The sequence below is a fragment of the Astyanax mexicanus genome, chromosome 1 (assembly GCF_023375975.1).
Source record: "Astyanax mexicanus isolate ESR-SI-001 chromosome 1, AstMex3_surface, whole genome shotgun sequence".
Lineage (NCBI taxonomy): Eukaryota > Metazoa > Chordata > Actinopteri > Characiformes > Acestrorhamphidae > Astyanax > Astyanax mexicanus.
The window spans coordinates 127,282,214-127,299,147 of NC_064408.1; the positions used below are offsets into that span (position 1 = coordinate 127,282,214).

A 16,934-nucleotide genomic window follows, 5' to 3' on the forward strand; every position below is an offset into this window, starting at 1 on the left:
TTTTAATAAGCCCATGTTCAGTGTAACGATCAAGCAGGCTACGTGCCTGACCACAGATTTGCGATGGAAACGCGAAAACGTGAACATCTTGTGTTCATGTTTCACAGCCAATGGGATAATGGAGAAACAGAGAAAAACACGGGTCCAAAACAAAAGTCCTGCACACTCCTCTCCGTGTTAACGTGATTTACTAGCAGTCGCTAGTAAATCTTAGTAAAGCTACAGACAGAGTGTATCTTGACTAACTCCACTAACCTGTCAACTTCTCAGCTCTTTGTAGAGATCAGGGTGCTTGTCTGCTAAATGAATGAGCGAAATATGATCAGAATTATGTTAAATAACACTGTAACACAGAAGCATAGAACTATTATTTAATTAAAATTATTTTTAAGAACAGCTAAACACAGTGCTGCAGGTCAAATGCGGAGGCGTTCACGTGCGAGAGAGAGAGACACAGAGAAAGAGACACAGCGAGAGTGAGAGAGAGAGACACAGAGAGAGACACAGAGAAAGAGACACAGAGAAAGAGACACAGCGAGAGTGAGAGAGAGAGAGATTTGCGTGTTCTGATGTGAGCTACTCACAGGTAAAGGATCTCTTTTATCTCCTCGTGCTCATATTCTAGTCCCACACATAATCATGCAGCTCCCTCAGTGTTTTCTGTTGTATTTTGCGGCTAGCGCGAGCGCTTACAACTAACACCGCGGACCGCGAGGCGCCGCCGCGCTTGTGCCGAATCCGCTACTGAATCCGACTCCCGCTTCGCGGACAGAATCAGCACAACACCCCCCGCTGTACAACTGCGGGAGTGAAAACAGCGCTTATAAATAAAGTAGTTTAGTTTCACTTTCAGTTTTCGTTATTTTCCTTATTTTATTTAAAAATAAAAATATAAATAAAAAACAGATGCCTACATCTCAGACTATTTTCCCACACTTCACTCCTCGCGCCCGTTTTGTCCACAAGTCGCGGACGAGAGACATCTGTTATTTTAGCCGTCGCCATTCTACACTCGCTGCTGCTCTGCTGGCTTGCGCATGAATCGATTCATTTGTTCAGAACACTAAGTTTATCTGAATCCTGCCACACCGACTGCTGCGGTGTGAATCAGTTTTCTTATGAACTGAATCAAATCGCGCCTACTAATTTGACTCATTTGAAGCTAGTGACTGGGCTATATACAGTATCGAAAGCATCGAACGCTAAAGAACCGAATCGTTTTTGATGACGTAGTATCGAAAAAGAATCGAACCTTCGGTACCGTGCAACTCTAACGCTTGCCACCCATGCTCTCTTACCTCAGCCACCAAGTCTGTATACTTCAGCCTTTTCCTTTCATAAGCTCCATCTACCTCGTCTTCAAACGGAACAGTCAGCTCTATAAAATACACTATCCGCTTACTTTCAGAGTACAGCAGTGTTATTGATGTGGAAAACAGAATCTTTAAAGTAATTTAGTTTATGTTCATCTCACCCCTTTTTCTTAAATTGTTTTGCTTTTTGCGTGAAATTTCAGTACATTCAGGACAGATCTTAAAAATCAACGGCACTGGTCAGTTTAAAGAGTGAAAAGCCCTTATTTTACTTTATAAATTAAGCTGCTAGCAATTAACTGGTGACTAGTCAAGACAAGTTCATTTGTATTGTATCTTTCATACATGCCATCAGTTCTATGTTTTACAGAAAATTTCACACACAATGCAGAACAATTATAAAAAAAAGTTTCTTAGAATTTATAAGAAAACTGAGAACAAAAACTAATAAAATAATTAATAAGGAATTTGAATAAAAAAATAAATAAAACAAAAGGACATTTGTGCTGGTTTGAATCCTAGTGTTGGGGGCATTACTAGTGTGGATGGGGTATCTGGTCTCCCAAACTGGGGAGGACATAGGAGAAAAAAAAAGAACAATTATGTACTAAGAGTTTACCAGAATGCACAAAGATAAAACGTTTGGGCGCAGATAAATAGATACGTTTTCAGTTTTTTTAGAGGTTATAGTCTACGCAGAACATCTCACAGCTTCTGGGAGTTTATTCCAACTGCAGCATAATGTCTCGTCATTGGTTCTAATTCTAGGTAGTGTTAACAGATCTGCCTCTACTGATCTGAGGAGTCTAACAGGGCAGTATTTCTCCAGCATATCAGAGATTTACGTTGGTAAAAACCTTTTTAGTGCTTCATAGAAAAGGAGCAGTATTTTAAACTTTATTCTCCAGCTGATTGTATGATATGAGCACTGGAGTTACACGTCCCTGCCTCTTTGTCCTGGTTAGTATTCTGGCAGCAGCGTACTGAATAAGCTGCAGTTGTCTGACAGATGTTTGGGGAGGCCAGTGAGGAAGCTGTTACAGTAATCTTATCTACTAGAAATAAAGGCGTGAATGAGTTTTTCTAGATTTGCCTTCATAAAGTATTTAAATCTTACTGTTTTTCAGGAAGTATAAAGCTGAATTGATAATTGATTTGATATGGCTGTTAAAACTGAGCTCTGAGTCAATTTCGATTAGGGATAGGTGTTAAAATTCAATACTGAAAAAGCACTGACTGAAATGTCTCAGTACTACAGAGTACAGAAAAGTCAAAGGAAATTTGGTGCCTGTTTTGTATTTGAGTCTTACTGATTGTGTGGGGTGGACAGGTGTCTTTATGCAGCTAACGACCTCAAACAGGTGCTTTTAATTTGTGGAGGCGGACTAACAGGTCTTTGAGGCCCAGAATTTTTGGTGATTGACAGATGTTAATTAAAAAATTATACTTTTTTTTTTTTAGATTATATCTCTCATAGTGGACGTGCACCTAAGATAAAAGTTTCAGACCCCTCCATGATTTCTAATTTGAAGAAGTCGCATTCAATTACTTATTTTACCTTTTTTATATGTAAAAAAGCATGTATAACCCTGTGTGAAAAAGTGTTTGCTGCTCTAAATCTAATACCTTAGTGGATGCCCTTGGCGGCAACAAATAAAGTCAAGGAGGGTTTTTGAGCATAAATGTCCTGTTTAATATCAGCTTAGCCACTTAGCCACTCCAAAACCTCCAAAGCCATGTCCTGCTGTCGAACCTGAAAACATCTGAGCTTGAGGTCACGAACAGATGGCCAGATATTCTTTCAGGATTGTCTCTTACAGCAAGTTGGGCAGGTCCTAAAGCAGCAACGCAGACTCTGACCATCATACTACCACCACCATGTTTTACGTTCAGTATGATGTTCTTTATCTGAAATTATGTGCTGGTTTTACACCAGAAGTTACGGGACTTTCCAAAAAAAAAAACACTTTTGTCTCTTCAGTCAAAAAAATATTTACCCAAAGTCCTGGAGATCATTAAGATGTTTGTTGGTAAATGTGAGACGGGTCGTTGTGTTATTTTTGGTCAGCAGTGTTTTTTATCTTGGAACTCTCCCATTGTGACCATTTTCACCCAGTCTTTTTCTTATTATTGAATCATTAACACTGATCTTAACTGAGGCGAGTGAGACCTGCAGTTCTTTAAATGTTGTTCTAGGTTTTTTGGGACCTCCTTTTTCAGATTAATGACTTTGTTTTCTTATCTGTTTTTGAATTTCTTCAGATCAGGGCAAGATGTGCTGCTTTTTGAGATCTTTTATCTGCTTCATGTTGTTAGACAGTTCTATTTAAGGGATTTCTGAATTTATTGTACAATAATCCAGCCTGGTTGTGGTTAGGTAAATGTAACTCAGCTTTCCAAAAATGTGATTAGTCACAATTAATTTATGGGGGGGGGGGGGGGGATACTTTTTTTTTTTTTTACAAAGGGCTAGATTGGTTTGGAGTTTTTCCCCTTAAATAATGAAATTATCATTCAAAACGTGCTTGTTCATATTTATAGGTTATATTTGTTTGATATTAAAGTTTATTTGATCATGAAAGGTTTTATTTGATCTGAAAAGTGTTAGTATGACAAAAAGAAATGTGTATATATATATATATATATGTATATGTATATGTATATATATGTACATAAAACATGTAAATACACTTTTGGTTTTTAGCTCAGTGTCAGTAGGCTGGATTAAGAACTGAATATAAGGTTGAAAACTAGCTAACTGTGGTTTTATTAGGACTTAAAAAGTGAAGCTTTCCAAGAGACAGAACAATAATTATTGCAAGGAAGTAGGTGGACTCGTCCTGTTTTCCTGATTGTACTGGATTGTGTAGTTATAGAGATGTGGATGAAGGGTAAAGAAACAAGATAAAATACAATAGTAACAGAATATACATTAACTATTAAACAGAAAGCTCCAGTTCCACAGCTGATCAATTTTACTGTCACCTACATCTATATGCAGCTCATGCTCTTACGGGCTACAGATTATATTCTTCAACGGGGTTAAACCTTTTTTTTTTGGAAGCTAGAGTGATTAATCCTGCATATCACTGTAGAGGACATGTTCAGCAAAGCTATTTAAGAGCATCTGCAAGTAAATTAATGATTTTCTTCAAAACATTTGTGATTAGTGTGTGCCTACTTAAAAAATATATTAGTATAGACATCCTAAAGATGACTGCAAACCGAGTTCACATTTGATTGACTGGTGTACTCTGGCCTTGAGTAGAAGCTTCCTATTGTGTGATTTGATATATAAGTATCTCGTTAAAGCTTTAAATAACATATTTTAACACTTATAATTTCAAACTGAACCAACTCACCTGAGAATCTGCAGTTTACAGTCTAAACTCTCCAGTCCAGCAGAGAGCAGCTCCACTCCTGAATCCTGCAGATCATTGTTACTGAGATCCAGCTCTTTCAGGGAGGAGTTTTCCAACTTTAAAACTGATGCCAAAGTTTCACACATCTTCAATTGAAGATTACACAAAGCTAATCTGAAAAATGTGATATAAACACAAAAGATTTTACAATAAACACAAAGTTTAAATAACACATTTTGGTGATTTTCTTAACATATCATATTTCTTAACAATATCAGATTGTGGTGGTTTTGGCTATTGTTGTTAGTTGAGTGAGTAGTAGATCCTGGCTGAGCTCTATGTATAACCCCAGTTGTTAGGTGCAGGATTTGTCCTGTATTATACTACTATGTCATTATTTCTGCTCATACTGCAGAGGGAAAGTGGCCTAAATCCATATTTTAGTGTTCAGTGTGATTTTTTTAATATTCACACTGCCTCACAAATGACACCTATATTAAAACAAGATTTGGGACACATTTATCTGCAGTTTAGACAACGCCAGAGTTACTTGAGGTTTTGTTAAGATCAGATAGAAATGTGGATAAAACAACTTAAGCAGGAATAAAGAAGACAGGAAGCGTGGACACAACTGTTAAATCACAGTAAAATCTATGCAAAAATATTGACATTAATCCCTAAATACAGAGATATAACCTCATCAATCCAGCACCCACTCTATGCATTACTTTCAGTTAAGACGTGACTCCTATTTCCCTTTAGTCTGTTTAAAATAAAGCGACAGAAACACTGACCTGAGAGTCTGCAGTTTACAGTGTGAACTCTTCAGTCCAGCAGAGAGCAGCTCCACTCCTGAATCCTGCAGGTTGTTGTTACTGAGGTCCAGTTCTATCAGTGAGGAGTTTTCCAGCTTTAAAACTGATTCCAGACTTTCACACGTCTTTACTCCAAGATTACATGAAGCTAGTCTATAATATAAGAATAAACAGATTTTACTTAAAAATACACTTAAATGAAAATGGAAAATAACAGCGTTATTCATACCATAGCATTTATCAAAATAAAGGTGTAATTATACAAACACACCCTATTCTTCATGGTGTCCTGATCTAAAAGAATATTTTAACTGACATACAAATAGAACACAAAATGAAACTGTGAAATACAGTATCTGTGAGATGGACTGGTGTTTCTTTATACAGAGATAGTAATCATGCAGAAAGCTAGAGTTACCCATTAGAAAACAGTTTACAGTGAGGGCAGCTCAAGTTCTGGGACAGATTATGAGTTAAAAGAGACGAAGAGTGAAGTTTATTGGGTGCTTTTTTAACCTGCCACCATTTACTTTCTCCCTCCATTTATTTATTGGTTATTAAATTCAGATCTGTGTTTTATACAAAAAAATCAGAAATTCCAGCAAACCAGGCTTAATCTAGATGAGTCAACCCGAAAGCCTCATATACATCCAAACTTTAGTCTCTGTATCTGATTAGTGCAAGACCTCCCAGTGACCTCCTTTATAGATTATCTGATATTATTGATTAGATAACAATAAGGTTTTTTTTTAATATTTATACTATCAGATATTAAAAGAGGGAATAATGTAACAAAAGATTATATTTTTATTTGACACATACATACACAGAGTAACAGATTATAACCTGGCCTGTAAGTACTTTAAAATGCTGTAAAATTAATTAATTTTCCATTAAAGACAGTAACTGGTTATTGGGTGAGCTACTTCTCTGTAATCCCTTTAAGTTTTGGGGTTTTCTAGAAAGCATGAATGTGTGTTTCTTTCAGCTGATTGAAAAGGTTAATTATGTATCAGCAGTTTTATCAGCACTCATTTTACTCAAATCAACAGCTAACTTTAGTAGCTTACTCATTGACAGACTGAAATTACTGTAACGCTATCTTGCTAACCATCGGAAGATGCTTGATTAAACTGTAACTGTGGAATGCAGAGTACTTGCCCTTAGCATGCTGGCTTTGTTCAATTTCCAAGTAAAGTGTAGCATTTTAGCATTTCCACAGTAAAATATCTCCAAACTAACAACTTTATAATCATATCAGCAGCCAGACATTTAGTCACTGAGGATAAAACTGCTGTGTGTTCATTGTAAACTGTCGAAGTGGAATTTGGATTGGTGCTGTGTCTCATGTTGGTGTTACGTTGGGATTATGGTGTTTGCCTGATATCTAAAACAATAATTTAATAAATATCTACTGTATCTACTAATATAAAACATTGTGATTAATACATATTCACCAGTGATTTAATGAAAACTGTGAATGCCTGAATAAAAATACTCACAAAGCTCTTTTGGATATTTTAACTACTGGCAGCAGCCTCAGAAAACACTTCTCTGATGGATCATATTTACTGAGGTTAAACTCCTTCAGCTCTTCTTCTGAATTCACCAACACAAACGCCAGAGCTGACCACTGAGCAGGAGAGAGTCTGGCCTGATGAAGACGATCACCTCCACTCAGGTATTTCTGCACTTCCTGCACTAGAGAATGATCATCCAGTTCATTCAGACAGTGGAACAGATTGATGGATTTCTCTGGAGATGAGTTCTCCTCAATCTTCTTCTTGATGTATTTGACTGTTTCCTCATTGCTGTGAGAGCTCTTCTCTTTCTGTGTCAGTATGAATCGTAACAGAGTCTGATTAGACTCCAGTGAGAGACCCAGAAGGAAGCGAAGGAACAGGTCCAGATGTCCACTCTCACTCTGTAAGGCTTTATCCACGGCACTGCTGAGGAAGTCATTCATCGATTTCCTGCTGAAAAGCTCAGATAGTCCAGTGGTTTGCTGTTCTGTGGTTTGCATATTCCGATCCTTAGTGTTGAAATAGAGAAATGCATATAAAGCAGCGAGGAACTCCTGAATACTCAGATGTACAAAGCTGAAGACCTTCCCCAGGTCCAGCAGTTCATGTTCCTGTCTGAAGATCTGGGTACACACTCCTGAGTACACTGATACTTCTCTAGTATCGATGCCACTCTCTCTTAGATCTTCCTCATAGAAAATCAGGTTTCCTTTCTCCAGCTGCTGGAACGCCAGTTTCCCCAGAGCCAGGATACTTTCTCTAGTCTGCTGAGGATCAGTTTCACTTTTCCCACTGTACTTCTGGCTCTTGTGTTTGATCTGAAAGATCAGGAAGCGTGTGAACATCTGCGTCAGGGTTTTGGGGGTTTCTCCACCCTCAGCTTCACTCAGCATTCTCTCTAGAACAGTGGCTGTAATCCAGCAGAAGACCGGTATGTGGCACATGATGTAGAGGCTTCTTGAAGACCTGATGTGTGAGAAGACTTTGTTGGCCAGGTCCTCATCCCTGATCCTCTTCTTGAAGTACTCCTCTTTCTGAGGGTCACTGAAACCCCGCACTTCTGTTACCTGGTGAACACACTCAGGAGGGATCTGACTGACCGCTGCTGGTCGAGAGGTGATCCAGAGGAGAGCAGAGGGAAGCAGATTCCCCTTGATGAGGTTCGTCAGCAGAACATCCACTGAGGTTTGCTCTTCTATTTCCACCAAGTTCTCATTGTTCTGGAAATCCAGAGGAAGTCGACACTCATCCAGACCATCAAAGATGAACATGATCTTATAGCTCTTATAATGTCTTGGTTTTAAATCTTGTGTTTCTGGGAAGAAGCGCTGAAGAAGATTCACCAGACTGAGCTTCGTCTCCTTCATCAGATTCAGTTCTCTAAAAGGAAGTGGAAATATGAAGAGAACATCCTGATTTACTTCTCCTACAGTCCAGTCCAGAATGAACTTCTGCACTGAGACTGTTTTTCCAATTCCAGCAACTCCTTTAGTCAGTACAGTTTTGATGGGCTGGTTCTGTTCTGGTAAGGGTTTAAAAATGTCGTTACATTTGATTGGTCTTTCCTCTGTTGGCCTTTTCCTGGATGCAGCTTCAATCTGCTTCACCTCATGTTCCTGATTGATGTCTCCACCTCCTCCCTCTGTGATGAAGAGCTCTGTGTAGATCTCATTCAGAAGTGCTGACTTTACCTGAGCTGAGATTCCTTCATTAATTCTCTGATATTTTTCCCTCAGTTTGGATTTGAGCTTTTGTTGACATGCTGGGGCCAATTCTGATTATAGGGAAAGACAATAAGGAAAATGTAATCAGCTGTAATCAAGCATTAAAGACACTGTAGAACAGGGGTCTCAAAGTAGCGGCCCGCGGGCCACATGCGGCCCGCGACGCGGTTTCATACGGCCCCTCACGGGTTAACAAAATAAACATACATCTGGCCCGCAATTCAATTTAATTATTTATGCTTTATTATGTTCGTTTTCATATTTTATCTTAACTTGTATTTTGGTGTGTGTGTGTGGTTTTTGTTTTTTTTTTGCTTACGCTGCGTTGCCTGCTTTAGTAGTCTTCAGTAGCCTTCAACAGTCTAACCTTGCTGCCGTGGTGTGTCCACTAAACTCCGTAGTTATAAACATCCTGAGGTTAGCAGCGCGTTTATAATGTAATCCGAGCAGTGCCTCCGTGACGCTGCTCTAAACTGCTGCTGTTAGCTGCTTGGGCTGAAAGATGAACTGTAGAGAGCTGTATTATCCGGTTAGTGGGGTTATTTTATTTCATACACAGAAGAACTTACAAATTTTTAAAAACGCTCCAGACTGGCTCAGCTGAGCCCTGTAGCCCGTACTTGGGTGGCTGGGCTGTAGCTCTGACTAAGCAAAGACTGCGGGCTTGTGGTGCTGCAGCTGCAGCTCCGACTAGTGGTTGGATGAGGAACTGCTAAATCTGAGGAAATGCTAAATCTGTCACAGCTCACAATTTTTGATTTTATATTTATTAAGCCTTATTTCAGTATCAAACGTTTTGATCAAAGTTAATATAACTTATAAATTAAAAGGATTTATGTTAATAGAGCAACAAGCAACCATTTTTCCATGCAACTGTAATATTTGATTGAATAAATAGTATATTGAGAGTTATTTAACATTAAGGAGTAATTACATTCATTTTGTATTACATCTGGTTACATTTTCTTATATTTATAAGTTACATCTGGCCCTCAGAGGACAGCCAATATGCCAATGTGGCCCTCGGCAAAAATGAGTTTGAGACCCCTGCTGTAGAACAACTCTGTGATACAGTAAATAAATAATTTCATAATAAAGATTGCAGTATGTTGTCTTTTATACTGCAATACATTTTTTATTCTCTTTGAAAATCAGCTCTAAAGAAATAAATTAGCACCAGGTTGATACCAATAGTAACTCTTACGGCTCTCTAGTGTGTTGGCGAGGTCTGTCTGCTTCATGTTCCTCAGGATATGCAGTGTGATCTTCAGCACCCCCTCCCTTTGATCATCCTCCACCTCTCCCTCAGAGCATGCTGGGTAATCTGAACTCAGGAGTCTCTTGAATGTGTTCAGCTCGTTTTTCACTAGAGAGATAAACTTCTGCTGCAGCTTCTGATAAAGAACAAACATCACAGAATCACTAAAGCTGTTACAGTGCTGAGACAGATGATCTGAACAATCTGAACATCAGAAAGAGATCAATCTGAGGAGGGGAGGAGTTATAGATGCTCTGATCTTAATATTAACAATATTACAGTTATGATAGACCAATTACAAATGTTCACCTTAAATTGAAAATAAACTGAAAAATAAAAGAAATCAGGGAGATCCCAGTTGTATATACGGTTTAGGACTAACCTCGAATATTTGTTCCAGTTTTTCCCTGTTTATTATTTTCTTCTTCTTTCTGTGGACAAATAGAAAATCCACACTGTAATCTACAGGAATAAATAAGCTGATATAGCAGCTCACATCTACACATACAACTGATATTTATTATAACAAAAACTACAATAATAACAAAAGCATGAATTCTCATTTTGTTCCTGGATGCATCTTAGAAACAACACAAGAGAAATCAAATAAAGAATACCAGACAGTAACTGATTAAATATATGAAGTTCATTTCCTAAAGGAAATGCAGAATGATGGCACAGAATACATGGTTTCATCTGATTTATAGGGTGTTGCTATAATATAGTTGTTGGTTGTAGGGCTGAATGATTTTGGAAAATAATGTAATTGCAATTTTTTATCTATAAATTGCGATTGCGATTTAAAATGCGATTTTTTAATGTCTTCTCAAGTATTTTTCAACAAACAGAAGCAATAAATCAATTTGTTTAATAATAAACAATGTCAGATTTATTTAAAGCACAGATAGCAATAAAGCAAACAAATCTATGCTTTTCCTTTTCACCATTTGTTTTTTTTTTTTAATAGAAAAATAAATATATAAATAGCTTTTCCTTTTCACCATTTTTTTTAATAGAAAAAATAGATATAAAAAATTAAGAAGATTAAGAGAAGATTTTGTGTTTCTACATGCAGCGCAGATTTATACATAATAAACAGAGTCACGCGGCTGTGAGCGGTGAATACAGCGCAGACGGCGCGAGCATGGAGACAGTGTTTGTTGACAGCTGTGGTAATTAACGTTATCCACCTCCTCTAGCTGGTCTCGGTTCGGTTCTTTTCATCCGCACCCGAGTGCGATTACTGTTTTCACACCTGCTCAATCGAACCGCACTAAAGTTACAAACGGACCAGAGTTCGATTTAACCAGACCAAACAGTGCTGGTGTGAAAGTGCGCTGTGTTGACTTCACTTCTCCACCTCCCTGCCTCCTGCTCGGGTTTGCTCCGCTCGTCCTCGGCTCGGCTCGCTCCCAAGTCACGTGACCAGTCAAATCGCAGCCTGTGCGGTTAGAGAATCTCATTTTAAAATATCGCGAGATAATCGCAAATGCAATTAATTGTTCAGCGCTAGTTGGTTGCTAAGGTGTTGCTATACTGCAGCTGTTGGTTAAGCTGTTCCTAGAATGCTGATAGGCTGTTCCTAGATGTTGCTATGTTATAGTTGTTTGTTGATGAGGCGTTGCTGTGAGCTCCAAGTGTTTACTGGATTTTGTAAAAGATGAATGTTGTAAAGAATGAATGAGTGAATGGGTTAAGGAAGACAGCCTACAGAAAAAAAATGTGATCATATGAGGACCCAGCTGGCACATAATCGACTTCAATGTTGAAATGTGGTTAAAATATGGTTGAAGTAATGTCTGTTTTTGTTTCAATGTTGAAACAATGTTGAAACAACATTTAATGTTAAATAATTCTGCAATTGTTAAAATTGTAATGTTGAATCAACATAATATCCTCAAACTTCTGCCTTTTGAATTAACATTTTACATTTCATTACCATACAATTTCAAAAAATGGTTAGATGGAGGGATGAAAAAGTAGTTTTACTTTCATTTGCAGCAACTGCTTTTTAATTTGGCACCAATTCTTCACCATATCTGGGGGAATGTTCATGTTTTATTAGTTTTACTGTTGGGTTTTTGAGATTAAATGTTGAATCAGATTGGTAGTGGTGGGTAACATTCTTTATACTCAGCTTTACTACAGTGATGTTTGTTTATTGTTAACACTGTTAACTAAAAGATTTTCTCATTTTAGTGAGCTATGGTTAATTAAAGGTTGAATTGCCAAAATCAACACCAAATGATTCAATGCTGATTCAATGTGGAAATGCCAGCTGGATGAAAATGAGTGAACATATCCAAATGTTGCACACAAAAATACATCACACAATCAGACCAAACAATCTGGACTTAGAACAAATGTTGATATCTCAAAAACTGCAGGACAAGTTATGCAATAAATATTCCAAAGTAAAATACAACCCCGATTTCAATTAAATATAAAACATAAATAAAAACAGAATATGATGATTCGCAAATCCTTTTTAACCTGTATTCAACTGAATTCACAACAAAGAGAACATATTTAATGTTCGATCAGGTAAAATTATTTTTAGCAAATTTGAATTTGGTGCTGCAACACGTTGTAAAGAAGTTGTACAGGATGATGTTTATCTCTGTGTTTCATCATCTTTTTTATTTAACACTCGATAAGAGTTTGTGAACTGAGGACACTGATAGCTGAACTTTGTAGGTGGAATTCTTTCTCATTCTTTCTTGATGTAGATCTTCAGCTGATCTACAGTCCGGGTCTCCGGCGTCGTATTTTGAGCTTCATGACGCTCCACAGGTTTTCAGTGGGAGACGGTTCTAGACTGCAGGCTAAATATATATTTTTGAGCCAATATTAAAAGCAAAAAAAAGAATCTCTTTCAAGTTACTAATTTGTGTTTTTATGAGTGTTAAGGCATTTTTAGGCTGTAATGGTCATCTCTTTCTCTCTTTCTCTGGGAAGCAGGTTTAGAAATCCCAGTTTCAAACTAAATAGTCTATATCATGTTATTTGATGAAATCAGTTAATTCCGTTTTACACAATAGAGCTCTCAGGATTAGAGACACATTTTATTATTGAAGATTGTCAGCATTGCTGAAAGAAATGTTTTTTTTTATTTAAAAACATTGTAAGTAAGATATAGGCCTACTATAATCAGTTTTGGACTGGATTTTTTGTTTTATTGTTAATGTCTGCACTGATATTTTAAAGACTGTACGATCATGAAAATATGAAAAGTGTATGAACCCTGTAACCGCCTCAGACAGCCAGTCCAAAGCTGTGCACCTCAGTTTAGCAGTGCAGATATTTCCAGTTAAAGCTGAATTCATGCTTTTAAACACAAAAAAACGCTCTTATTTACCTTTTAAAAGGCCATTTAAATGCTTAATTATGGTTGTTCTGCTGTTTTCCTCGGGTTTTGAGTGATCAGCTGACTCTAAAGCGCTGACTCAGCTCTCGGTCGGTCCGGGTCTCTGTGGTGAGACAGCGTGCGGGTGGGGGCGGGGCTTTTAGAAAACTGAAACAATGGACTGTAACATTTTTCCAATATCGTGCAGCCCTAGCCCCGTCTCAACTTCATTGGAACGTGTTGCAGCATCAAATTCAAAATGAGTGAATATTTGCAAAAAACAATAAAGTTTATCAGTCTGAACATTGTCTTTTTAGTGTATTCAGTTAAATATAGGTTGAAAAGGATTTTCAAATAATTGAATTCTGTTTATATTTACATTTTACACAAAATCAAAGCATAAATTGATTGGAATTGGGGTTGTAAGAAAAAGTATACAAAGCAGAAAACAATATAGATATATAGTAATTTAGTGTATTTAAAAAACTAAACATCAATCTCAGAACACAGATCACCTTACTGTCTCTATAGACCGTTTCAATGAGGAAAACAATAATAAAGCTCCTGCACATGTCTGTTCCTTCCACACTTCCGGTGGCGCTATTTTCAACTATACAGCTGTCAGAATGAGAGCGCATATCTCACAAATCTCCCAAAAACAGAGCAAACATACGATCAGAAATTAGTAAAAAGTGATCAAACCTCTTTTCCTGATCCTTTTGATAAGGATTTAAGAGGGAAGTTCTTTCCTCTGATTTAAAACGCTTGATAGAGGTGATCTACCCAGATCTGATCACTACCTTGTTGAAACGGAGGCAGTGAAAGAGCATTTAATTAATTTCTCAGTGTAAAAGTTGTGAATATTTGTTCCTGTAGTAGAGAAGCATCACTATGGTGAGGTTGTAGCAAGTCAAACGATATCCAGCACGAACTCTGCATGATTTATAGATCAGAAGGAGGGAGGAGTTGTGAGGGACGCTGTAACTGCAGGCAGGTCAGCAGAGTGAAAAACCAAAGCAGGCGTGTTTACTATGGAGGACCAAAAATGACATAAGCATAAATAAAAAAATGTTGAAATAAATAAATTAATAAATAAATAAATAGTTAAATAAATACATGAATAAATAAATAAATGTTGACATAAATAAATGCACATATAAATGAATAAATACATTTATAAATAAGAACTGTATTTATTAATTAATTTATTTACCTATACAATTATTTGTGCATGTATTTATTTATTTATTTATTTATTCACGTATATGTGCATTTATTTATATATTTATTAATTTCAACATTACTTTATTTATTCATTAATTTATTTATATCTTTCTACAGTTATATGTGTATTTATTTATACTTATGTAATGTTTGGTCCTCCATAGTTTACTTGTTTAAAGAACAATTTGACCTGATTTTCAGTGTTTGTGACTCTCAGATTAGGTGAAGTTTGAATTCATGTTAAATTAAAAAGTTTCGTCCACTGTTTTAAACGCTGTTTACCGCTGAACGGAAGTGTTCTAGGAACAGCGACGTCACTTCCTGTGCTCGTGAATATTCCTCTGAAACGGTCTATATACAGATATATGTGTAATTCTCCCCCCTGTAGCTGATCCTGTAGTTTAGAGCAGCGATTAAATAAATACATTGTTTTTTTTTAAGCGTAAAATAATTAACGCTCCTCTGATTTTGTTCTCGTATTTTCTATTGGAAAAAAGAGACAGAGAGACGCGTGCAGCATTCTTGCTGCCATGGTAACCACCATTCGTTTGCCGGTGTTGTGCCGTATTTAGCACCCCCCCTCTCGAGAGCGTGCACTCACCTTTCTCTTGACTTTAACTTTACTTAGAAATACGTGGAAAAATGTAAATACCCAAGATGCTGTTCATGGTGGGGGTGGGGATTTCTTCACAGCTGTTGGAACATGCCCAACTGTCTCACTGACTTCCACAAAATACAGGTTAGATAAAAGCCTCTTGTTTTGTAGTTTTATTTAATTTATTGTATTTCCCTTTATACCTGCAGTCAGCACGGTCCTTCTCAGTTTCTCACTAATGTTCTCTGAATACAGAGATATGCAGAAAAGTGAAATAGCTAATTTTTGGGCTTATTCTGATATTTAATTTGATTGTAGTAACTTTTATACATGTAGTTGCTTTTAAATTCACTTTGCATGTGTAAGGGGCTGGAAATTTAATAAAGGAAATAGACAACCCTTATGCTTTTAGATTTTTTTCTTAATAAATTGTATGCACAATTTGGGTTTTTCTTTAGTTGTACTGTTTTGTTTTCATTTTGTTTTGTCTAGATTAGGATTTCTTTAAATAAACTTTATTAGTTTTTAAGCAAATTGAACTGAAGTACTAATACATGGCACTAGACCAGCAGGGGGCGCGCCTTAATTAGAGATCGGGCCAGAGTACAAAACAGGCAGCGAGGAGTCACTCTTCAGAACGCCAGGTTTTTTGCAAACGCTGACTTCTGTGTCCGTCTCTCTTGTTTTTAAGGGACACGGACGTTTGTACCGTGCCCAAGGTTTCCCCTAGGCCTGAGGCCGGTAACACATGCATATGTATGTGTAAATGTGTTTTTGAGGGTATTTTTCAAAAATAAATTTGTTTGGTTTATATTCTATAAAAAGTGGGTTGTGATTTAATGACCATGAGAAAATTTGAATTTCTGAGGCTTTGATGTTTCACTCACTGTGGGTCAGAGGTCACAGCTTCACCGCTGAAGTTATGAGGAAGACCCATGGACCGGTCACTCTTCATAGACACTCCACTGGGGGCTGGAGATGCTCCTCTCTGGGTTTCAGTTCTGTTAACATTAAACACAGTGAAACTCCAACACACAGCACATCTTTAATAAAGATCAGGAACTGAAGAGCTTCACTCTCAGAACAGAACAGTAGTTTAGTGCAGTGATGTACCGAGACCCAGAGCTTCCTCCTCCACTGCTGAAGAATGGAGGATCCACCATGGACCGGTCACTCTTCATAGACACTCCACTGGGGGCTGGAGATGCTCCTCTCTTCTTCCTGTAAACAGATCTTCATGATGATCCATGATGAGAGTAAAGTGTGGAGTAAACTCATTCACAGGTTCCACACTAACTTTTTCATAACTGTTCCAGAAGCTTCCCAAAGCTTTCTGAAAATCCCTCAATAAACACACATCATTTTATTCTTTATCAAAACTGCTGCACATATCTGTAACTTCATAAAGTCATCCGCTATCATGTCTGGATTATATTGAGGATGTGTTTTATATGTATTTATGACCAGCCATCCCATTAATTCAAATTATTACAGTATTATTATTTGAAACAATAATAATGAATAATATTACAAGTGCTCTTCAAGAGTTCAGTGGTTTTATTTGGTAATGCTTAGATTTGTTTTATTTCTGGTCTGTTTACAACCAAATATTTTCAACAAATTCCTGCAGTAATATCATTTTAAATTAAACATGATTAATAATATAATATGGAAAGTTGTTTCCTCTGATTTTCTTCTTTAATAAGACTATAAATTGTGATCTATACATGATTTAAATACACAGAACCGAGGTTCTCCTCTCCAGAACTACAAC

At 37.1% G+C, this 16,934-nt stretch overlaps 1 protein-coding gene across 1 annotated transcript in view; it reads right to left on the reverse strand.

The window, feature by feature from the left end:
- Positions 1–16,934, reverse strand: part of LOC125784870 (NLR family CARD domain-containing protein 3-like) — a 185,812-nt gene that overhangs the window by 58,515 nt on the left and 110,363 nt on the right. The window contains exon 6 of the mRNA XM_049468884.1: positions 6,993–8,787. Within this exon, the coding sequence (XP_049324841.1) occupies positions 6,993–8,787 (1,795 nt within the window). The remainder of the gene's footprint in view (positions 1–6,992; positions 8,788–16,934) is intronic.